At 37.1% G+C, this 25,849-nt stretch overlaps 2 protein-coding genes across 2 annotated transcripts; one reads left to right on the plus strand and one right to left on the minus strand.

Moving 5' to 3' along the window:
• Window positions 1-6,578: 6,578 nt before the first annotated feature.
• clip3 (CAP-GLY domain containing linker protein 3) lies at window positions 6,579-20,923 on the plus strand. The gene is made up of 14 exons (XM_084419517.1): window positions 6,579-7,084; window positions 9,549-9,697; window positions 9,874-10,013; window positions 12,791-12,884; window positions 14,886-15,047; window positions 15,259-15,377; window positions 16,212-16,448; window positions 16,546-16,681; window positions 16,785-16,931; window positions 17,730-17,864; window positions 18,030-18,153; window positions 19,585-19,649; window positions 20,013-20,085; window positions 20,202-20,923. Exons 2-14 carry the CDS (start codon window positions 9,568-9,570, stop codon window positions 20,257-20,259), a joined length of 1,620 nt encoding a protein of 539 aa, XP_084275643.1. The 5' UTR covers window positions 6,579-7,084; window positions 9,549-9,567; the 3' UTR covers window positions 20,260-20,923.
• A 1,060-nt stretch (window positions 20,924-21,983) lies between these two features.
• Window positions 21,984-23,770, minus strand: dharma (the record flags this gene model as incomplete). Its single annotated transcript, XM_084419525.1, has 3 exons — window positions 21,984-23,082; window positions 23,193-23,380; window positions 23,464-23,770. The coding sequence occupies 3 exons, from the start codon at window positions 23,768-23,770 to the stop codon at window positions 22,984-22,986; spliced, it is 594 nt and encodes a 197-aa protein (XP_084275651.1). The 3' UTR covers window positions 21,984-22,983.
• Window positions 23,771-25,849: the final 2,079 nt, after the last annotated feature.

The following is a 25,849-nucleotide window of genomic DNA, read 5'->3' on the forward strand; positions in this document are numbered from 1 at the left end:
TGACCTGACGACCACAGAGTGTGGGAGCTTGTATCCAGGAAGGCCGGTGAGGCCTGTAACCTGGGAACCACAGCATGTGGGAATCAATGATCAGGAGGCCAGACGAGGCCTGTAACCTGATAGTCACAATGCGTGGGAGCTCACATTCAGGAAGGCCTGATGAGGCCTGCATCCTGACATGTGGACGCTCACAACCAGTGAGGCCTATACCCTAGCGACCACAGTGCGTGGGAGTTCACATCCAGGAAGGCCTGGTGAGGCCTGTAACCTGACATGTGAAAACTCATAACCAGGAAGGCCTAGGAGGCCTGAAGCCTGGTGACCACTGAATGTGGGAGCTTAACACTCAGGAAGGCAGAGAGGCCTGAAACCTGGCGACCACAGCATGTGGGAGCTCATACTCAGGAAGGCCTATGAGGCCTGAAACCTGGTGACCACAGTATGTGGGAACTCACATTCAGGAAAGCCGGATGAGGCCTATAACCTGACATGAGGAAGCTCATAACTAGGAAGACCTGCGACCACGGTGTGTGGGAGCTCATACTCAGGAAGGCCGGGTGAGGCCTGTAACCTGGCGGCCACAGTATGTGGGAGCTCACATTCAGGAAGGCCGGATGGGCCTGTAACCTGACATGTAGAAGCCCATCACCAGGAAGGCCGGTGAGGCCTGTAACCTGGTGACCACAGTATGTGGGAGCTCATAACCAGGAAGGCCGGATGAGGCCTGTAACCTGATTACCACAGTATGTGGGAGCTCACATTCAGGAAGGCCGGTGAGGCCTGTAACCTGACATGTGGAAGCTCATAACCAGGAAGGCCTGGTGAAGCCTATAACCTGGCGACTACAGTATGTGGGAGCTCATATTCAACCACAGTATGTGGGAGCTCATATTCAAGAAGGCCTGGTGAGGCCTATAACTTAACCACAGTATGTGGGAGCTCATCCAACCACAGTATGTGGGAGCTCATAACCAGGAAGGCCAGATGAGGCCTGTAACCTGATGACCACAGTATGTGGGAGCTCACATTCAGGAAGGCCGGTGAGGCCTGTAACCTGACATATGGAGGCTCATAACCAGGAAGGCCTGGTGAGGCCTATAACCTGGCGACTACAGTGTGTGGGAGCTCATATTCAACCACAGTATGTGGGAGCTCATACTCAGGAAGGCCTCGTGAGGCCTATGACCTGATAACCACAGTATGTGGGAGCCCATATTCAAGAAGGCCTGGTGAGGCTTATAACTTGATAACCACAGAATGTGGGAGCTCATATTCAACCACAGTATGTGGGAGCTCATTTTCAGGAAGGCCTAGTGAGGCCTATGACCTGATAACCACATTACTCCTTGACAGTCAAATCCTGGGAGCTCACCTCAGGGAGGCCCAAGCGCTGTCCGGTTGCAAAATGGGGACTGTATGGTCAAGGAGGCCTGTTAAGACCTACTACCTGACCATCGAAAAAGTAAATCAAGATTTTCTTACCCAAAACATTTTGCCCCAGACTCTAAAACAGGAGACGTGGTCTGAAAAGAAACGGAAATATGTTAATTTCAAAAAAGACCAGAATTACACCTGCTCTTTTTGTTCGCTGCTCATCATTTTAATTCCTCAATTAAAATGCAGCCAAAAACACTGGATAACGCGATCTGGATGATAGGCTGAATTACTAAATATCTAACTTCTTAAAAGTCAGATAATATTCCATCATTTTAATTCATAGAATTAAATGCAGCCATAATCACCAGACAATACTGTTTTAATATTTAATATACGTTCTCGTAATCTACACACTGCCTCGGCAAGCGCGAGAACGAGTCGTTAAAATATATTTGGCTTTCATCCCTCGAGAAGAAAGTCAACAGGCGCGAGGTTGAAACATCCGACAGCGCACAGACTTTTTCTTTCTCACGCGCGCCGAGATATTTCTTAATGAACACTGTCAGCACCCTCAGGAACTGCTGTGAACGGCTCGTACCCAAACAGTATTGTTTCACAAATCGCGTGCACCACGGGGCTCAGATGCTGAACCCTCCTCCCTCGAGAAAAGGGTCCGACGAGAGCGGAGCATCTTTAAATGAAAAACGCTCACAGTTTGCACAAGAGGCTCTCTCGAGAGCCTCCCGCGCGCTTCAGCGATATTCTCAAAACAGACAAACAGTCCCTGAAGACGAAAAGATGGTGTCATGTGTGCAAGGCTCCCCTTTATACATCCAGGTCGCGCGCTCATCATTCAAGCTGATGATGCACAGGCTGTCGCCGGTCAACATGATTGACGTGAGTTGATATTTATTTCAGACACCTGTCACGCCTGAGGCGTTCCCCATAGCGTCATTCTGACGTAGTGTAGAGTTCCCTTTCGAAAGGGAACAGTTAGCCTCACAGACATGAGAAATATAACTATCTATATAAAGTTTATAAATAAAATAAAAATGTCCACCAACGAAAAAAAATCCAATCGAAAGCAAATACGGTAGGCTACCATCTGATTATGTGATCCTGTCCGTATGAAAGGCGCATTTATTAGCCTACTTTTGCCGGTGCTTTGCAGCAAGTTTTATGCGCTTGAGCGCGGAATAGCCATATATACACCCAGGATTGAATATAAACGTGTGATTAGTCCTAATTGCTTAAATAAATTACTAGTCTAGAAAAATCCTTTAGTCTATGGCAACTCTAATCAATAGCCTACATATTTGACATTATTTAATTAGTAATTTTATCAAGCTCTTTACATTAAATTAGTTGAGTTAGCATAATTAGTTCATGAACAAATAAAATAATAAAATAAAGTTTAAATTATACCGGTAACATTTCTATATAGCATTGCTTATTCCACCACACAAAGGACTGTTTATAAGGTGACAATACGTTATACATGTGAAGATTGTATATGGCTGTATCTTGAAGATTTTTGTATTGTAACTTCTGTTATAAAGATGAAGATCGACATTTCGTTAATTAAACAAAATAAGAACACAATGTTGTTAAAAATAAACAACTTAGGTTATGTTCTGTTAGATGTGTTTTGACTACTTTTTGTTTAATTATCTATAGGTAATGAAGATATAGCCTATTAACAAAAATAAATATAGGCTATATATAATTAATATATTATATACAAAAAAAAAATTATAGGCCTATATAAAATATATTTTTAAAAAGGGCCTCATTGATTCATTTTGCCTGATTGGGGGCTGTTACTATTTTCATAAGCTTTTTGAACGTAGAAGTGTGAAAAAGGATAGGCTGTCAATTTTATGTGGATTATAAAGGCAAAAAAAAAAAGATGTCGTGACATCTCGTTATTACGAGAAAAATATGTAGTTTTAACGACATAAGATCACGTTATTACGAGAAAAGATGACGTTAAAACGACATAAGATCTCGTTATTACAACATAATTGAGGGGAAACAATAATATGTATGTGGCAGCAGCTATGCGTCACCGTAGTACTGCTCTTGATGTAAAGTGTAACAATTATCGTCAATTATCCTCTTGCGCCCTCTGTTGGCATTTGTACATAATATACATATGTTCATTGTTTATATATTTCTTCATGTATTTTAATAGTGTTGTTAAATAAAATAAAATAATTAATTACTTTTAATACCCTACTTTATTTGAACCAATTATATTGCCTCATTTGTAATTATGTATTTAAGTCATACTAAAGGCTATTGTTCACTTCAGATCTATCTTTATGACCAAAAAATATATAGCCTAAATAAATAGTCGACACTGACAGCCCTAGTCTTGAACATTTGACCATGAACCTACATTGTTTAGCATTTTGTGACTAAACGACTATTTCCCTGTCTTATTTTTTCATTGTTGATTTCTTGAAAATAATAGGCTATTAAAATACTTTCTTGTCACCTTCTCCTGTAAACAATATCGTGAATAGTTTCATTTTGTGTATTCGCCATTATGGTCAACTGTGTAAATTAAAATTATTACCACCTTCAAAAGTAAAAACTCAGACTGATGGTGTATAATTTGCATAGCCCCCATATCCAGTAAAAAAAAAAAAAAACTATGTTCGTAAACCATTCAGAGATGACATTAATGACATACACAACTTTGTATACAATACAAAATTTGTATCAATGATATTTTCAATGTCATCAGAATACAATAAAAGAATGATTGATTAGAAAGATAACAAAGGAAAGATAAGAAAAGCTAGGGGGGAAAATAGATATTATTTTATTGTGATGCGACGTTGGAGTCATGCTGTGGTGAGACGTTGGTGTCACGCGTCTGTGATGCGACGTGCTGTGGTGAGACGTTGGAGTCACGCGTCACGTGCTGTGATGCGACGTTGGAGTCACGCGTTGGTTTCACCCGTCTGTGGTGCGGCGTACCTCTTCTGTCACGTAAAAGTACACGACTGTAGACTTCGGTAAGTTATCCGTGGCATTATCCACTCGCCATAATCAAAGTACCGCGAGAGCGAATAGAAAGTAGACGGCTCCTTATGCTTTTGAATTGCTCTCGCGGTACTTTGATGTCATAAACCGATCGGTCTGTGCAGCGCCGGTTCAAGTCGAACAAGCCTAATGTGGCATAGTTTTGGCAATCGACGCCTATCTGTTTTACATATGCATAAATGTCATACAAATAATATAATCGAATGATAATGTACAGAAAACAGGTTGAATGACTAAAATGCAGTGCCTTCACAATCAAATAACAACACCACTTTGTGAATATAATTTAAATAAAGATGTAAATATAATTGTGTATAAAATGTCCTGCTTTTAACAACATGAAAAATACTATATTTAGTAAACTATAGTAAAAAAATAGCTACTATAGTTTATAGTAGGCTACTTATAACACGTTGTAAATGAATGCTACAGCATACTGTAGGCCAGTGTTAACTATAGTGAACTGATAAACTATATAAAAAAAAACTATACTATAGGCCTACTTTAGTTTTTACTAAAGTAAACTGTAGTGTATTGTATTATAAGAAAACTTTGTAATTCATTGGGTAAAGTAATTTTATATTAGGCTACTGTAGTTGTTATGTTACCACACCAACTATATAAATACCACAAAACATTAATTCAAGTACTTTACTACGGGTTAAAAGCACTAAAGTATTTACTATAAATTACTATAGTAGCCTATGTATTTTTTGCAATAGGGGGGTCTTGCTTGAGAAGTATAAAGGACGTCAGAAGACGTCAATTCATCACATTGTGTATTGACGTCCACTGACGTCCTTTATACGTCTAAAGCAAGACGTAGCCTACCTATTGCAAAAAAAAAAAAACTCAAATGATAAAAATAACTTCAATTAATTATTGCAGTTGTATTAACCAAGGCATAAGCACAATTGCTTTTTCATATTTCATAAGGATTCCATCGAGGGTCATGATGGACTGTAAATGCACGTGTAAAGGACGTCACCTACTGGACGTCCTTTCACGTAAGCCTAGCTAAAAGTCCATCTTCTTCCCTACTTGGCATGCACATGGTGTTTCTTTTATCATTGACCTTTTTGATAACATTTTGACTTATGAAAACTTCATGTCTTGTTTTAATTTTCCCATACGTGCTCATGAATTTATCACTGTTTGTAAAGCCATCCCCTCTGGTATTCTACAACTTATGAAATGTCGCTCCTCATATTTACAAAAGAGTTGTTATAATCCTACACTCACCATTAATGGCTATTTGCTCACTGATAGAAAATGTAACAACAAATTTATTAGAAATGTGATACATAGTAAGAATAAGAGCTCTCCCCGAGGGAATTTTTTTTGGGACAACCAGATTCCAGATGTTGATTGGAAAAAGACGTGGTTGTTACCATACAAGTTTCGCATTTCCAACAGGATAATAGAGACTCAGTTTAAAATACTTCACAAAATATACCCCTGTAATCTATTGCTCTCCAAATACATGGACATTGGCCAAAAATGCTCATTGTGTGACAAAGATGATGAATCCATTTTGCATGTTTTCTATGAATGTGATGTTGTACGTATAATTTCTGGTTGATGTTATCTAATCACCTTGGTTTTCTTGATAATTCTTACACTTTTACAAAAAGAGATATTGTTTATTTTACACACAAATAGAAATGTATTGAATTTGTTACCAATTTTTTAATACTTATATCCAAACACTACATTCACAAACAGAAATTTAAAAAAGAAAAACCTATATTTAAAATGTTTCTCATTGAATTCCAGTACCTCTTATCCACGCTTCGAAGAATTAACAACAAGAAAAACATGATGCTTCTTTCTTTCTATGATGAACTCTTTACTACACAAGCTTGATATGAACTGACTTATTGATACCTCCTCCCTCCCCTTCCCTCGTAAGTTCCTGTGACATGTTTACTGATGTATTCATATTATATGTACAATAATTTTTCATAAAAAAAAAAAAAAAAAAAAAAGCCTAGCTAAAAGTCAAAGCAACAATTGTACATGCAACCCCATAGAAATGTAGACATGTACAAACGTTTCTGGATGCTTTTTTTTTTTTTTTTTTTTGCAAAGTTCTGTGTTACATATTATTTCCGATTTTTGCCGTCCTACCGCGACTATTTTTGGCCAGGGACACGACGTTGCCGTCGGACCAATGTTTGCTGGGTTGTCAGAACGAAAGCCAAAGTTACGAGAACGTTCCTTTAGCTGTGATCAACGTGTTATTTCAAATATTTTCAAGATAGCTGACAGTTTTCTGCATGTGCTTGGAGGCGCCAAAGACAATCAATGTATTGCGCCCGGGTTTAAGACTGGCAGAAATCCCATTTAAATGTGGACACAGCCATGAAAGTTATTGTGTAACTTACTATATCCAGATGTTGTCGACTCGTTCGTATTTAAAATGGCAGGTATCTGTAACGGAAAAAGCTGGAGTCACAACTAGCAAGTTCTACAACGAGCATCATCAAGTTTGGTTGAGGAGCTGCAGAGAGGAGAGTGGTCCAGTCGTGAGTCACATCCGTGACGCAGGCAGAGAGAAGGACAAGGCGCAGCATCATCTCCATCCTCCATAGCACAACAACGACTGACAAAAGAGGGGGAAAGAAATCCCGGTTTTGAGGCTTGTTATCAGGTAAGACGGATATTATTTCGTTGTATCAACTTCGAATTTTCGCAAAATATAAATAGCCATGGTTTTCCGCCTGAGAAAAACCTGCTTGTTTTTCATGTGCTGCGTGATGGAGCGTCCATGTTTTCTTGTTGACACAGAGCAAGACTGACATGCTTTATACCAGCATATAAGGACACAATACACCTGCTTGTATACATTTAGTCGCTAAATACAGTTTATAGATCATTGTAATTTATTTATCGACGATTAAATCAATAATATTGAGAGATTAAAGACAGTGTCAATTCCATTTGTGCACGATCCATTTCTGAATACGCCCCTTTTTTCGTGAAATTAAATATTCAGCAGTTTGGTAGCTCAGATATCGTTTAAATAATATTTATTATTCTTATGTCAGTAAATTAAAAGAGTCATATATGCTATTTATTCCTTTTTTTTAATGAACAACTCAACTGTATACAGATATATTATCATCATTTACAGTTGATATGTCATGAAACATTATTATGAGATTGCATTTTATCGCCTTTATAGTCTGTTTTCCATTATTAAGATGACAAAGCTTAACCAAGCAGTCATATACAACAGGAAATTCTGGTGTTATTTTGGATATAATTTTCACAAATATTTGAATCCTTTTTGAAGTGCCAATTATCATTACAATACAACATCACTTGAGGTCTATTTGTTTAATTGACATCTTTGTTGTGCATTAACACCATCAATGTCTCCCACAGTCTGATGCAATAGAAGGACATTGAAAGCAATACAACAAACAGCTAATGTATGTAATGCCTGTATTCCAGCTGCAATTAAAAACCTTTGTAGGAATACATAATGTATTATTAAATAGAGCAAGAGATGCTAAAGCTCATATTCACTTTGATCATTGCCCTGATAAAATAGTGTTCAGAGTAGATCAGATACTGAGTATCCAGACATTTTGTGAAATAGGCATTAAAGGAGAACTCCGGTCAATTTTAACATTGAGCTCATTTTTTTGTACATTTGGAGTGCTGTCAGTACAGAGAACAACAACAAAAATCGGTGTTGCCTACACCGTGTTATCCTCGTTTTAAAATGTGCACCCTGTTGACTTAAATGGGGCAAGTTTTAAACCTGCTTTTAGCCTCTTAACATCCTTGATGTGTCATTACAAGTGCACCAGCCATGTGAGTGATTCCTTCGGAGTGAACGCGGGTGAATCTGACTGCAGTAGATGTGAAAGATATTAATAAAAATGATGTTTATTCAGCCAGCGCACATACCTGTATTTACATCCTGTTTTCGGTCGAAGTCCACAGTAGTCGATTGTCGAGTTCACGCGCGTGATCATAGGTACTCAACCTATGCGCGTGAACTCGACAATCGATTACTGTGGACTTCGACCGAAAACAGGATGTAAATACAGGTATGTGCGCTGGCTGAATAAACATCATTTTTATTCATATCTTTCACATCTACTGCAGTCAGATTCACCCGCGTTCACTCCGAAGGAATCAATCACATGACCTGTGCACTTGTAATGACACATCAAGGATGCTAAGAGGCTAAAAGCAGGTTTAAAACTTGCCCCATTGAAGTCAACAGGGTGCACATTTTAAAACGAGGATAACACGGTGTAGGCAACACCGATTTTTGTCGTTGTTCTCTGTACTGACAGCACTCCAAATGTACAAAAAAATGAGCTCAATGTTAAAATTGACCGGAGTTCTCCTTTAAGGGAGCTCACATTAAAAGGTGAAAAGTAAAAAAAAAAACTCTGATAAATTAATCATCGAACATACATCCTTTACAGAACTCAATGTAAAATCAAAGGCTTTTGAAGAGACCATATGAATAAGTATTTTGATTACTATGACAATGAATGTTCAGTGTTTTACTCTAAATGACATGTACATGTACATGAGATTCAGTGTAGTTTTAATATACCCCTTGGTCATGTAAATTACAGGTATATCAAATTTAGATGGTAAAAATGATCAAATATGTTAGTTGCATATGACAAACTGTTTATCATGTTGATAGCTTCTCAACATCTAAATGCAGGTTCACAGTGGTGATTCTTAAGTGCACATAATGTAGCATTGGCTCGAATTGTCCGAATAATTTCCTGAATGTTATTTTGATGGCTGACTGAGCAGAATACAGTTACGGGCATCTGAGACATCAAAGTAAATTGCAGTGAGTTATATTCAGCATGGATCTCCAGTAAGATGGCGCAGTGTCTTGTGAGGCCCGAACTCTCCTCTGTTCCAGCAGACAGTGCTGGAAGCAGTGAGTCACTCGTCCTCTCCACCAGACTCCATACTAAACTTAGAGCCTTGCAGAGAGGAATATCTGTGGAGTAGACTAGAGGATTATGATTATACATCTAATATCACTTATTCTCTTGTTATTGAGCAGGGATCAAACAAAAAGAATACTGAGAGTGTGAAAGATGTCTGTATGAATATATGTGCAGGCCCAATCACATAAGCAGAATGACTAAAGAGGAAACTTCTGATGTGGAAGAGGCCCAGCCTGGCTCCGAGTTCATCAGCCCTGTTCATGAACCCCGCAAGAAACCCATAGTGCATCCATCTGCACAGGCTCCACTGCCCAAAGACTATGGTGGGTTTCACAACTAAGTCAGTTCTACCCAAAAATATTACAGAGAGAACAAGAAGAAATGTAATCCTGAAGATACATTTTTACAAATTTCACAGCACAATGTAGTGGTAACCATTTTTTGGCTGTTTTAACTAACCCTGTATTTATATCCTGCAATTTGCTTGCCTCTATTCCAGCGTTTACCTTCTTTGATCCGAATGATCCAGCCTGCATGGAGATTCTGACAGACTCTCGGACCACAATCCCAGAACTGTTTGCCATTATCCGCCAATGGGTTCCACAAGTTCAACACAAGATTGACATTATTGGCAACGAGGTGAGTGACAGTCTAAAAAAGCTTCAAGTATTTCTCTGGAATTGCCAGCAGGCTAGACAAGAAACCTGCTAAAAAATATGGGCAACTAACAAAATCTACTCATGCAATCTTGCTGAAACATAGCATTTGTTTTATATGGAATGAATGAAGACAGTGAACCATAAATAAACGCCATGTCTACAGGTATAGAGAGGTGTATTGAGTTTCTATTCAGCTTTTCAGTCTTTCTGATTTTGAGGATAAAGTCTGGTTTATAATCCATGGGTTGTGTTCAAACTTGTTGAAAGCTTTTGTCCTCTTTACCTTTTTTGAGAGTTTCTCAGCTTTCTTTTTAATCGTTCTTTAATAATAGGCATGCTTGAGTACAGAGTGTACAGACAGGAATGTGCACTTTTATAGTGTCTTAAGTATTTTGCCATGTCTTAAAGGTCCCATTGCTTGAAAATTTCACTTTATGAGGTTTTTTAATATGAGTTTCCCTAGCCTGCCTATGGTCCCCCAGTGGCTAGACGTTTTGATGGGTGTAAACCAAGCCCTGGGTATTTTTGAGAAAATGAAAGCTCAGACGGGCGAATCTAGAAATCTTCCCCTTATGTCGTCATAAGGGGAAAGGTTACCTCCCCTTTCTCTTCTTTGCCCGCAAAAAGAATTTGGCCCGCCCATGAGAAAATGAGCTGCGCGAGCGCGATATTGGTTTTTCCTCGAGAGACATCATGGCTTGCAAACGAGCGAAGCATGGCAGTTGCTCAGTGTTTGGATGTACAAATTAACACCAAAGTATTTTTTTAGTTCCTTCATCCGAGCCTCTGAAGAACCAGTGGTTTATGTGAATTTCTGATGTGTAATTGTTCAAGTTCAGACAGATAATCTTTCTCTCAAAGTTGTTCAATACTGTTTATGCATCAGTAAATCAAGCCAGTGACTAAACGATCAACTTCACATCATTTCTCTTAGTAGGATGAAAATAATCTTACTTAAACTGTGATTAATATATATACAGAAAGCGATCAAAGAACAATCCCTTTCCAATCGCCCAAGCTGTCAATCACACAACGCAAGTTTATCTGGACATTTGCCAAAACTCGTTATGAAATCAATGACGCTGTTACACTGCACAATGAAGCTCTTACTGTACTTACCTCATGTTTGCATTGGTGAAAGCATTAGTGTGAGTGCAGAAACTGCTTCATTCACGCGATCAACAGGCTGTCATCTGCTCAATGCTTATCACTGCAACCTTTTATGTGATGGGAATAGATCTAAATACTTAAAAAACTTCTCACGATTCGTTAATCTCGACAGCTGTAATAGTAAAAACGTATAATAGCTGTAATAGTAAAAGTATTCGAGAGAGTTCCACATGTAATGCTAGATTTCATATGCAAGCATGTCAGCCAATCACAGCAGTGGGCGTTTACACTGAAGTCTCACAGCAGACACGCCCGTTCAAATCAGAGGCTAAAATCAGGCTAGGAAATATGCAGGCTAAGAAGGAGGTACCTTGCTGTATAATGGTGTCCCTAGAGGTGGTAGAGCTGCAGGGATTGATGGCAGTGGTAATAAGCTTCCTACATTTGATTGATCTCTCCATTGAGTTCTGCCCTAAATAAGCTCCACCTGTCAGATCTAGCTGAAGAAGAACTCTCACTGCCCAGTGCCCACCAGTATCTGGCCTTGTGAGTCTGACTTGTGATGATAAGTAATCAATGTAAGAAGTTTCATAAGGTTATAAGGTTTTACAACCCTTGTGACAAGACTAGCTTAAACCAGACCAACCTGACTAGTCTGGGGGATAGAAAAGACCAGCAAAAAACAACATAGGCTGGTTATAAGTTGTATCCCTGCTATTTTTCAGCAGGGAAATCTAAATCATTAACTCTTTCCCTACCAGCTTTTTTTTTTTTAAAGCCACTGATAGCATTTTTGACCATTTTCACAACATTTTCATGGCCCCCAGAATATATGTTGTATGAATATCTGAACATGCAATATATCGAAAGAAAGAACAGACCCTCTGCTTTTAAACAATTTTAGCTTTATGCATTCTTTTTTTTATCAACACTTGAATGTAGGGTAAGCAGAAAGCTGAGAAAATCACGTTTTTGTCAAAGTTTACTTCCAGATTGGATTTAGAAAGATGATCAAAACATAGATGGAGTAGATCGAGTCCATCAACACCCCTAATGCTTGCACAGTCCTATAGCTCATCCTGGGTCGACATTTCATTCAGTAACATTTGGCAGTTTTTATATATATGCTGTGTAATGTTGATGATAGCGTTATTTTACATATGCATATGATTACATATGATATCGCTGGTTTCTGCATCTTCGCATGTGTTTTGATCAGGAGATTCAGTACTCTTTCAGATGTGTCATAGCGCCCCCTACCATATAACAGTGAAAACACTGAAAGCCGGAAAATTCCATCAATGACGAGGAAGCCTTTTTTCACAAATGACGGAAATTTCCGTCAATTGTGGGGAAAGAGTTAAGAAAATGTGATGTTGAGGATGACTCAGCAAAAAAGGCTTCCTTCTATCACTTGTAATCAATATTTATTGGTATAATTTTTCATCATTAGAGTGCATCTCACTAATATGGCTCTTGTCCAGCTTTGAAAGTGCCCAGTTGCTTTTGAAATAAGTCATCTACTCAGGACCAGAATTTCTGTGCGAGTCTGCTGCGTTAGTTATTAATTGGATTCCAGATGCATGGAAGTCCAACATGTGTTGATCATCACTTGATGTTATTTCACATTGTCACTATCACTTTCAGATTTTAAAGCGAGGTTGCCATGTCAATGACCGTGACGGCCTGACGGATATGACTCTTCTCCACTACTGCTGCAAAGCAGGGGCTCACGGAGTAGGTAAGTGACATCGGAGTTGACGGTTGGAGGCATTTGCCCTGACTTGCCTTACATTCCACAATCCAAATCTATTGAGATAATTAAAGTTTGAGTACTTCTAGTTCTTAATCCTTTAAAAGCTCAAACCTTGCAGTGCATTTCACACTTGCCAACATTATAAAAGCATCTAGCCTGCAGCATGTACCATTCCTCCTATAGTCCCTTACGAAAAAGAAGTTTATTCAAGTGTGCTGTTAGTATACTTCTTTTAAACTAAAATAAGAAAGTTGACTTTCAGTCTACTTTTTATGTACTTCTCAGAAATATACTTCATGTACTTATCAGAAATATACTTTAAATTGCACTTAAGTATACTTGACTTACACTGACAGAAAAGTCTAAGTATATTTAAAAAATATTTAAAAAAAATTACACACTGTCTTATAAACTAACATGTTCATGTTTATATAGTAACAAGATTTCGGGTGGAATAGCTTATAGACTAAATAAAATGAGCATGGAACTGAACAAAAATATACTTTATGTACTTATCAGAAATATACTTAAATTACACTTAAGTGTACTTGACTTATACTGAGAGAAAAGTCCAAGTATATTTGGCCTGTACTTGTACTCAATCTTTTGATCGAGATATACTTAAAAGTATAATTAAGTATTCAAAGTATACTTGGCTTGTAGTTGTGTTAACTCTTTTGAGTAGCTTATTAAATATACTTTTTTTTACATAGTTTTTCATATACAGTCTTATGAAACTTACATTGTTTGAAAATATTGATTAAAATATTGATATAAAACAGATATGTTTGTAATTCTGTGTATAGAAATTTACTTTAATTCTACTTTACTCTTTCCCCGCCATTGACTGAATTTTCCAGCTATCCATGTTTTCACTGTTATACGGCTATATGACAACTTCTAGTACAGAATCTCCGGATCAAAACACAGGAGAAGAAGCTGAAACAAGTGATAGAAGATTGCTCACTCAAATGTAAAATAACGTGATCATCAAACGTTAAACAGCGTGTAAATCAAAACTGCTTAATATTACCAAATGAAATGAAGCGTAACCCATGAAGAGAAAACGACTGTGAAGCTTTAGGGGTGTTGGACTCGATCTACTCCATCTGTGTTTTGATCATCGTTCTGAATCTGATCAAGGCGTAGTCTTTGACAAAAATGTGATTTTCTCAACTTTTTTGTTTAAAATGTTGCCTTTCTTTATGAAACTTACCAACATTCAAGTTTTGATAAAAACGGATGCATGAAGCTAATAAAATGTTTTTAAAATTAAAGTAGGCTACAGTTAAAGGTATTTTTCAAGTATAAAAAATACAATTTGAACATAGTGGTACAGACTAGGCCTACTGCAAGTGCAATAATAATATATAAATAGTAAACTATAAGTATAATGTTAAGTTCACTTAAAGAAAACTTGTAGTATAAAACTACTAAACTAGTAGTTTCCTGAGAGTACACTAAAAGAAAATTTGCAACTATACTTGCAGTATAAAACTACTAAACTAGTAGTTTACTGAGAGTACACTAAAAGAGCAAAAAGAATATATAATTAGTAAACTACAAGTATAATGTTAAGTTCACTTAAAGAAAACTTGTAGTATAAAACTACTAAAAGTGTACTTACATAAACTAAAAATTTGCTACAAGTATTAAAATAGTAAACTACTAGTATACCCATAAGTTCACTTGCAGTACAAATGAGAAACATAATTATGAACTCGTTGTGCACTTAAAGTTTACTACTGTTACACTTATAGTACACTCAAACATATTCTTTTATATACTGAAAGTGGGCCAATTTAGTCCCAAGCGGTATTAAAATAGTACACTTACAAGTTTACTACAAGTACACATTGACATTAGTATACTTACTGCATAATGTATACTTAAAAATATACTTAAACATTGCTTAAGTATACTTCATAAAATGAACTTGAAGTATACTTCTTTTTCTTAAGGGGTAACAAAGTGTTTTCCTCTCAGGTGATCCTGAAGCAGCGTTGCGGCTCTCCAATCAGCTGATTGCTCTGGGAGCTGATGTGAGTCTGCGCAGTCGCTGGACCAACATGAACGCCCTCCATTATGCAGCTTATTTCGATGTGCCAGAACTGATTCGCGTTTTGCTCAAATCCTGCAAGCCTAAAGGTGACTTCCAAAAGCATAAAGAGTTTTTTTATTCATGACGGCATCTAAACTTTCAAGTAGACAGATGCTTTAGATACAATCTAGCCACATTCTCACATACAAGCTGAAGCAGAAAATGCTAAATTGTTAGCAAATGATGAAGTGGCTAATGAGCATTTGGCAACTCCACTAAACTTTCCACTAAAATCGGGGTGTCCGTTTCTCTACACAGTGCTCAACTCCACCTGCAGTGACTTTTATCACGGCACAGCCCTGCACATCGCCGCCTCCAACCTCTGCCTGGGTGCTGTGAAGTGTCTGCTCGAGCACGGAGCCAACCCTACTGTCAGAGTGAGCATGATGATTTAAACTTCGCTTGAGCTAATCAGTCTAATTGGCTTTGTTAATAATCCACTTAGCTCATTTTGAATCAATGTTCCAGACATCTTCATTGGTCTGTATTTCAGAATACATTAGTCACCAAATAATGTTAGTATGGACCCCAATGTATATATGTATATTAACAAATATACCCTACTGTTAAAATTCTAGGGTACGTTTTTGAAAGAAGTATCTTATGCTCACCAATGCTGCATTTATTTGATAAAAATAAAGTAAAACCAGTAATATTGTGAAATATTATTACAATTTAAAATAACTGTTTTCTATTTGAATATATATATATATATATAAAAATAAAAATAAATTATTCCTGTGATGGCAAAGCTGAATTTTCTACATCATTACTCCAGTCTTCAGTGTCATATCCTTCCTAATCTAGTTGTCAAATAAACCTGGCATTTAATATTATGAATATTATTGGCACCTTAACAAATTGCTTTGATGCATTTTTTTAGGATTCTTTGATGAATAGAAAGTTGTAAAGAACAGCATTTATCTGAAATTAAAATCTAATTTCTAAAGCATTTGAAAATTTTTTAATGTTACTTTTGATCAAACTAATCCATCCTTGCTGAATACAAGTGTTCATTTCTTTAAAATCTGCTAATCTTACTGACCATAAAATTTTGAACAGTAGTGTATACAATATTTACACAAACATTATTAAAAACTGAAATGTGACTTCAGTCATTGCCTCAGCAGGCCATATCTGTAATCTCAAAATGGTAAATATTGGCCTGGTTAGACTATCACTGACAAATATAATCTCTCTGCATGTTATAGAATGATAAGGGTCAAGAGCCAGCTGAGGTTGTCCCTGACCCCATGGACATGAGTCTGGATAAGGCTGAAGCCGCCATGGTGGCTAAAGAGCTGAAACAGTTGCTGCTGGACGCAGTGCCGCTCAGCTGTAACCTACCCCGTGCCACCCTGCCCAACTATGACAACATCCCCGGCAACCTCATGCTCTCCTCCCTGGGCCTCAAACTAGGGGACCGTGTGGTGCTGGACGACACAAAGGTGGGTGTATTAAAGATTTGGAGAATGGATCTGGTTTAAAATCTGAAGGTCCTTAGAGAACATAGGCTATATAAAACATAATATCTCTCTCCTGCAGACTGGCACCCTCCGTTTCTGTGGCACCACTGAGTTTGCTAGCGGGCAATGGGTTGGTATTGAGCTGGACAATGCAGAGGGCAAGAATGACGGGAGTGTGGGTGGGATCCGCTATTTTATCTGCTCCCCAAAACAAGGTGTGTTCTCTTCATTTCTGTATTATAAAAGGCATTTGTAATGACAACAGCAGGCTTAAATTGATTCAGACTCGGATGAAATAATCTGATTTCTATTTTTCAGGCATCTTTGCCCCTGTGTCAAAAATCAGCAAAGCTCTTGAGCAGACCCCCTCTTCGGTCACCTCCACCCCAAAAACCCCTCGCATGGATTTGTCTCGCGTCACTGGCAAAATCAAGAAAGACAAAAAAGAGAAAGATCGTATGAAGAGTGAGTGATAATTCTATATTTTTTATTAATAAGACATAGCAGCTTATACAAAGAGACCAATGACACACATATATACACACACACATACTAAAATAACCCTAAAAACCAACAATAACATCATAAAAAAACAGCTAAATATATAGATGTATAGATATAGTAGTGTATACAGATACAGTGATAAGTTTAAGCAATAGATTAATTTAGTGTGATTTAATAGTAATCATTATTATTAATAAAATGTTTCTGGTGATGTGGAGAGAGAAAAAGATATAGATATAAACTCACTGAGTGATAAATTGATATCAAGACAATTTGATACAATCATAATAATACTAATAATAATAATGAATCTAATCGAAATGTGTGATATGATTCTGTAGGCTATTGTATATCTGAATTAACACTGTTCATCTTCTAGCAAATTAAAACATATCAAATCATTGTTTAGACCCCGGTTAATGTGTGAAAAACATTTAAGTGGATGTTTTTGAAAGAAGTCTCTTAAGGTTGCATTTAACTGATCAAAAAAACTGTCAATTCAGTAATACTGTGTGAAATATTATTACAAATTAAAATGACTATTTTCTGTTTGTATGTAATGTAATTTTCAAATAGAGCTGAATTCTCAGCATCATTCATTACTCCAGTCTTCAGTGTCACATGATCCTTTAGAAATCATTTTAATATTCAGATTTTTAGCTTCAGTTAGCAAACAGTTAGCTTCTTTTAGTAAAATAGAAAACTTCTTTATCGGAAGTTTGTTATCTGAGTTCCACATTTGATTTGCTTCTCCACCAGCTCCAAGAAAGAAGTCTCTGTCCGGGGTCAGTTTGGATCCTGATGGAGTCAAGGTTGAGGTTGGGGATCAGGTGCTGGTGGCAGGCCAAAAACAAGGGATTGTCCGCTTTTTTGGAAAGACAGACTTTGCCCCTGGTATGTTTATGTGATGGTCTAAGATAACGGTATAATATAATGATTTGAGAAGTCAGACGCAATTTGTCCGACTTCTTGTAAGTAATATGTCTATGAAATGAGTCATACAATTACCATATTGTGCCGTGAGTATTTAGTATTTTGTGTGTGCATTCTTGTGATCAGGATATTGGTTTGGTGTGGAGTTGGAGCATCCCACTGGAAAGCATGATGGCAGTGTATTTGGAGTGCGTTACTTCCACTGTTTGCCCAAATATGGAGTTTTTGCACCACCTTCCCGTGTTCAGAGGTAAAATCTTCAACTTAAGCCCTATTCGGACAGGACTAGTTTTTCAGGGGGTCGGTAGAGAAATTCGTGTTTCACAGACTTGCTTTGCAATTTTAATCCCGTCCGAATCAGCCAAGTCAGTGTTTTTCTCACACAACCTCAGTAAATATTCCAGAGCAAATTACCTACTGTTTTACAGCAAACTCAATGGTTCTCTAAGAAATCTAATCCCATCTGAATGTGAATGAAATCAAAGACGTCGAGTGATAAGAATTGTCACTCAAACGTTGTTTAAGAAACTATTCCTGTCCAAATTGGGCTTTATTTACAGTTACACTACTGTTACAGTTACATGTTCTGCTGTTTTGGTTAAAGAATATGAACAGACCATTGCCTTCCACTTGGCTTTTATTCCTGGATAGCAAAAGCATTTGCAGGAAGGTTTCACTATTAATGAAAGGATAATAATAAAGTACCTGAACAATTTTAGGGGTGGGGCCTAAGTAAATGTGCTAAAATACTACCTATGCTATGAAGTCTTTGTGAAACCATCTGGTGTAAAATGATAAGAAAATTCCAACGGTGAAAAACAGGGACACTTAGGGCCCTTTCACATCTACCTTGTTTGGTCCGGACTTTCAGACTTTTCAGTTTGGTCCGAATCAAAATTACAGGTGTGAAACCTCCCCCGGACCACGGTTCGGACCAAACAGACGAAATTTGGTCCGACGAAAAGAGGTAGTTTCGGTCCGGATCAAACTGAACAAAGGTTTGGTTTGTTTCTAGTGTGAAAGCATTTTCTGTATGGTTCGGACTTTCGGACCATTTACAGGAAGTTCCGGTGGTTCCCGCGTAGCCTAAACAACTGAAGAAGAATGTTTATGTGCAGTCCTGCCCACAGCGTTTCTTCCAGCTGACTCGCACGTGCGCACACACACACACACACACACACACATTTGTCCTGCGTCCTGCCGGCGATGATAAAATGTTCGCACAACGAGGACGTTCATTTGGCGAATTTGAACTAGCGTCGAGTATAGTTGGTGCTGCAGGGAGTAATGCCGTAATAATAACAGTAGGCTATAGTGGCAACGATATGCGTCTGTTCATTCATTCTTGTCAAAGTTACCCGCCGACTTGACAACACGCTGACGTCAGACGCACGTCCGTTTACAAACCAATCAATGTTAATGCAGCCCACATAGATGATGACGACAGGGCGCAAGTACGTTATGTAAAGTTCTTTAGTGCGCTCGCAAAATTGCAATGTGAAACCAAACCAAAACTAACCAAATGTATACAATGTATCAAAACATGAACTTTGGTGCGGACTTTCAGGTGTGAAAGGGCCCTTAGTAAAATGTCAATTTAAACATTCATATGTTGAGTCACCAAAAATCATCAGTAGTATTTTTTTATTAATTTTTATTTTACTTATTATAAATCTTGCAGAATTGCAGGGCCCAGAGATCCCCAGGCGGATGGGACACTAGTGAAGAAAGTCCACCAGGTGACTAGTAAGTACAGCAATAAGGAGCATGTTTATCAATTTGGAAAATATTTCCTTTGTGGAACATTATGAATGTTTTTTTCCCTGTTTTCACAATCAGAGTGTATATATTCTTATGAATAAACAAAACAAGCTCACATTTATCTTCTCAATTTGGCATACAGCGCCCCTTACTGTCCATAATGTGTAATAGCAATAAGAAGTTTTCCCCTCTAGTTCAGCTGCCTAATTGCATGCATTAAAGAGCAGAAATATATCATTCTTATTATGCAATATGCATCATACAATATTTATATGAATGGACAACAGTCCCACATGGCAGTCTCAGGTACATGTTTGTAATGTTTCAACCACCTCCTCTTCTCTGCAGTGTCCCAGCCGAAGCGGAATTTTAATGCGGTGCGATCTCCGAAAGACATAACATCTGAAAGTTCCATATCCAGGTATGCTTGTGTCCCACAAGTAACATATCCGTTTTGGCCGCAGCTGTGAATCTATAATGTATCCTGTGTTACAAGATTAAACAGCATTTGACTTTCATGATTCGTTTCTATTATAGCAGGTTGCTGTTCTGCTGCTGGTTTCCCTGGATGCTCCGTGCAGAGATGCAGTCCTAAATCCACTGCTTACATCTTTAATTCTATCTCCCCCTCTTTCTGTTCCTCCTCAAGATAAAATCTCACCCATTCTGTGTACTTCCATTATTCATATGTGCTTCTCTCTGTGAAATACCCAGACTGCTGTCCCACCCCTTTGACAGCAATTCAATAGCAAAAAAATAGTGCCTTGTCAAGTAACTAACGTCCTGCATTCCGATGATTGAAATATAGACGAACAATCTTTTATGAAATCAAAATAAGGGAAAATCATCCCATCTAAAAGCCATGCATATCTCTTTCTTTTTTTGCTAAACCACTGTTGGTAGATTATTGGCAGTATTCAAGCTTGATAATACAGTCATTATACACAAAAGTAGGCTTGTACATCTGTTTTAATTTGTAACGGTGCTTTTTTGTTTTGTTTGGAAACATGCTGCTGTATTATGCACCTTTACTATCTTACTTTTCAGTATTTCATTATATATAAACTTTGGTTTCTAAGTTTCAAATGCCTTTAAATGAACTAGTAGGTGACATTAGCAAACATCTAAAAAACATCAAATGATCTTATGCTCGTCACAATTTATGCAGTCTGTAGTCTGAAAATATTCATGCTGCCAATGTGAAAAAGAACAGGGGTTTTGTCATCTGAGCCCAACGTTTTCTTCATCTACAGTGAAACTGTAAGTGTGTAGATTAAAATATAGAATATGTTGCATGAAATAAGCAGGCATGGGCACGTTTTCAGGTTATAAGCTGCTCTGAAATGAGGTGAGAGGCCTGCTTTTGATATAAGTTAATAAATAACTTTTCATTCAATTAAAATCTACCACAAAACCAAAGCGCAAGCTCCATGATATAGCAAAAGCTAAATGACTGTATCTTTCACTCCAAAATAATGTGCTGTTAAGAATCACACATCAATAATGCAACTCTTAAAAGGAGGCGTGTTAATTCTTGACCTTTCATTATAAAAAACGAGGTGAAAATTAAAGGATTCGCGTATTTTGTAAACCAATCATGTTTCTCTCACCAAAAAAATATTTAAATAAAAATGTAATTAAATGCATTTGCATCATCTAGTATAGTTTAAAGTGAAGAACAATTCGCTCCTTGTACAATTAATTTTGAACAAAAAATTAAAAATCAATCCTCATCTATTGTCTAAAGTCAAGAGATGCTAGACCAGACTACCTATCCCTTCTCACTGTCCCTCCATCAGTTTTCACTTGGATCAGTTTTGTAAATGCTGTTCTTTAAAATCCTGGTCGTGAAAACACTATGTGCTTATGATATCGTATTCAAGTGTGTGGGTAATAACAGCAATATTTACTCTCGTGTCAACATGCTATATGAATATGGAAATCTGTCTACTTTATTACCACCTACGGTAGCACAGCATGAGTAAAAGTGTCTGTCCGTAATAGATGACCTGGGATCAACCAACAGTATAGGTAAAGTCACTACAGTGATCCTAGAGCGGGCAGATTTTGTTTAGGAGAGAATAAAAAACAACGACTTGACTTGTACACTCTCCTTCTTGTGAACACTTGGTCAACTGCACTGGTTTACAAAAAAGAGCAACTTGCAAAATTGAAAATGTACTGCTTGATCTAGACAGCTTTTGATTTCCTCAGCCGCCATGCCATTATTTCATTGAAGAATTCTTGAATTTGTGTGGTAGGTTTAGCAATGACACTGTAGTGAGTAGAATAGTGCATCTTCTGATGGAGTGCAAAGGTCAGCTCACAAAAAAAAAAAAACTGAAATTGTGCATTATCATTTTGTGACTTATAGAGTACAGTATATTGCTTTTTGGTGACTTAAAGTTGTACAACGCATCAATATATCACTGTTATTTACCTTGATTTCAGGACAAATCACATTCAGTTTTTGATGCCAAAAGGAGAGCAAAAGTATGACTGTAAAGTGAAATTTCATAAGTAAGTAACTCGCACTGACTGGCTCACCCTCCACGCTTTGAAGAGTTTCAGTGTGACATCTAACATTGTCAGCAACGCTTTCTGTCATTTTCTATCCAGTTTGTGTAATTGGTATAGTTCATTTGTAAGCATTTATTCGTCTGAGAAAATATATATTTTAATAATTTCACAAGGTACTTTTTTAACGTCCTGTGCTTTGTTTTCATGTTAACTATACTCTGTAAATCAGATTAACGTGGATCTTATTCATGAATTCAGTTTTGGATTTGATGGACAACATAACTGTACTGCATGCTGTGTATACATTTGCAGGTTTCTTTTTCCTACAGTATATCAGCATGAAAAAGCCTATTAATTACTTCAAGTGAAACTATCCTGACTATGGATAAATGGATAATAAACATTAGTGTTTTATACTTAGTTTGACTGTGTTGTTTTGGTTGATTAAATAATCATCTGTCTATCTATTCATCCATCATCTATCTCTAAAACATATTATGGTAAAAAATGATAAGTTATGACAACATGTTTTTTGAGAAGTTACATGAGATTTCACAAATTTTTAAGTCAAAATAAGTTTACTTTAAAGACATCCAAGTTTACTGTACTTAAAAATGTAAGGCAGCAACTTTTTTTGTCTGTTTATCTATCCAAATAAGCCAAACTCAAGTTTATTTCACTGAGAAAATGTTTATTTAAAAAAAAAAAGTACATTTGTAAACTGTAAACAAACGAGTAGGCTACTTTTAAAAACAACGTTTAAAAGTCATTGAGTCTATGTTGACGTTTCAATCATAAATTAATCTGATTCCTGATGATCATCGGGAGCGCGCCTCGCGTTTTTGTCAGGGCAGGTTGTCTGTCGCTTTCTGCGTGCACGTCGATTCTTGAACCACACCTATAAAAAAAAAAATAAAAAAAAATTGGATTATAGTAATTTTGTATATTTAGAGGAAAACGTTAGCACATAATAGGAAATAGTGTCCCAGCTAAAGAGCGTTATCTTACCCGCACAGTCTCCTCGCTGAGGCCGGTGTTCTTGGCTAAGTCCGCCCGGGTTTCAGCGGTCGGGTAGTCCGTGAGCGCGAAGAGCCGCTCGAGCTGCTCCGTCTGGCTGTCGGTGAAGACCGTTCGGATGCGACTGCGCTGTTTCTGAGCTACAGTTAGGTGACAGTGAAGCTCAGCTGTTTCACAACCTGAAGGCGATCACAAATTTAGTTAAAAATCAATACCTAAATAAATAAAATAAATAAATAAAATAAAGTTAAAAAAGGCATACCTGATACGGCAAAAGGCCACTGTTGACCTGCATAGTAATTTGAATTAAAAGTTGGTTGATAATATGAGACTGGAACACAGCAGCTGTACATTCCTGCCCATGATGATGATGGAAAGTTCATCATCAGTGCTGCATGGTCACAATGACCTCTAGATCCATCCTGGTGGAGCAGGTCAAGTTTGGTCAAGTGCCCTGGGAAATCCCGAGAAGATGCTGGATGATCCAATCCAGGTGATTCTGCTGTTTGTTTGCTGGCATCTCCCAAGATGTAATCAATAGAGAAGTTGGAAAATTTCTGAGTTGCCATGTTCAAGTAGGGGCCCAGGGAAGCTGGTGTGACTATATGCACTCTCTCCTCTTGCTCCCCTTTAATAATGACATGGAGCTAGAGAGCTGTAGGCCTATTTGTACCCCCTGTACCTTTTTAACTGAGGTATTAATGTATTTAATATCGGTCCATCAACACCTCTTTGTAAAGGAGGAAGTCAAAGGAAATTACCTTTTGAAGATCCACTTTGAAGCCTTTTAACCTGCCACTTGAAATAAGCTTACACCTGTAATGATTCCTATTAATGTTTATTGATCATACTTCGATACTACAAATTGCTGGTTTTGTTTACTGACTTTAACCTTTTCACACATATTATGTTTAAAATAGTATGGTTGATCCCCCAGCGTGAGTTTTTCAAGGCGACCGTTATTTAGAACTTATCACTTTTATTGTTTCCATGGCGACACGTCATTCCCTGTTATGTCATTGCCACTGCTTATTTAAATTTTCCTTTTTTATTACAAAATTCTCAAACTTGTTAACTATAACATGAAAAATGTGATATTCCGATTGTCAAATAGCCTATGTGTTTTGTTGTTTAAACAGGCAAAGCGCGAAAGCACATTTGAATTTAGCATTTGATCACATGACGCACTGAACGGTCTTATCACACAGCAGTGATCGTACGCGTCAAAGTAATGAAATAGTTATTGTTTATAATAAAATACAATGATAAAAAATGTCTCACTTGAGGAGACGTGTTAGAGTGACTCAATGAAATATTCCTATGCATTAAAAAAACTTTTTACTGAAAGGTTTTATTTTAATTGTATTTTATTAGTTTATAATAGGCCTAACGTTACATAAATAAACCCAATTTTTTATATTTTTATATATAAAACTTTTTATATAAAATCATAATTTATTTAGGCTTTGGGATATAAATGATGCTACATTAATCATGATATAGTTTATACTGAATTCAGTTTATCATAATGAAATAACTTGACACTTGTTCAAAGAGACACGCGCGCTTTGAAATCGTGACGTCATTCTCTGAAATTAAAACAAATTAAAGTCATTAATTTAAACAGCACCTACTCAAAAAGGTCAAGAGTTTTTGATAGCCTATGTGCTTTCTTTCTTTGCTATTTGAATTTGTGTTTTAATTAAAGTTTACCTTATGCTATCATAATGAATCATATTTTTAAAACGCTCCATAGAAACCAAAACATATGAATAAATGTCGCCATCTTGTGGTTTTATTTAGAAACTTTAATAAAGCTTATACAAATGAACAAACATTTTTTGAACAGGCCTACAGATTTAGGCCCAATACAATTAAAATAATATGAATATGAATATGTTTAAATAATAATAGCTTCTTTTTTACAAGTCCTGTTTTATTATTATACCTATAGAAAGATAATATTGAATCCACTGAAAGCAATAATAATGATAGCACCGTTTAAATATAGTCCATTGAACAGGATAAAAAACAGGGACTGCATTATCATATTATTACTAAACAAGGCCACTGTCTGTCTGTGGATAGAGGAATTATTCAAAAGCCTTCAGCGTTACATATGTGTTGCATGCCAATAAATCAGGGTTAACTCAAGATTAAATGATCATGGTTATTTTAAAGCACAAGCCGCAGCTGTAGCTTAGGGATGTCACAAGTAATGTCAAAGCGAGTGTGCATTTTACAAACCAGCAGATTCTCCCAATATAACACAGCTTACATCATTAATATTCGATTCTTTTTAAGCTACTTGGGTTTACAAAGAATACACATGAAAATCCCACTGAGCGGATATTGGTTTTGTCTCTGCCAAATGAGATCATTTGATAATCTGCAAGGCCCGGACAGCGCATACAGAAAATGAAAATACCGCATGTCCTTCATTGTACTGAGTTTTTTTTTTTTTGTTTTTTTTTTTGTTTTTTTTTATGTAGGCTATTAAACACAAACTTACTATCAATGCCCTGATGATCAGTTACAGGGATTTTGTTTCAAGAATCTATGAATGAGTAAGACCTTTAGGAATGAAAGGCCCTTCCATTCAGATCATAACAATGTGTAAGCTCTTTGATACATGTGGGATTTTTTTA

The sequence above is a fragment of the Rutilus rutilus genome (assembly GCF_951802725.1).
Source record: "Rutilus rutilus genome assembly, chromosome: 9".
In the NCBI taxonomy this organism is placed as follows: Eukaryota; Metazoa; Chordata; class Actinopteri; order Cypriniformes; family Leuciscidae; genus Rutilus; species Rutilus rutilus.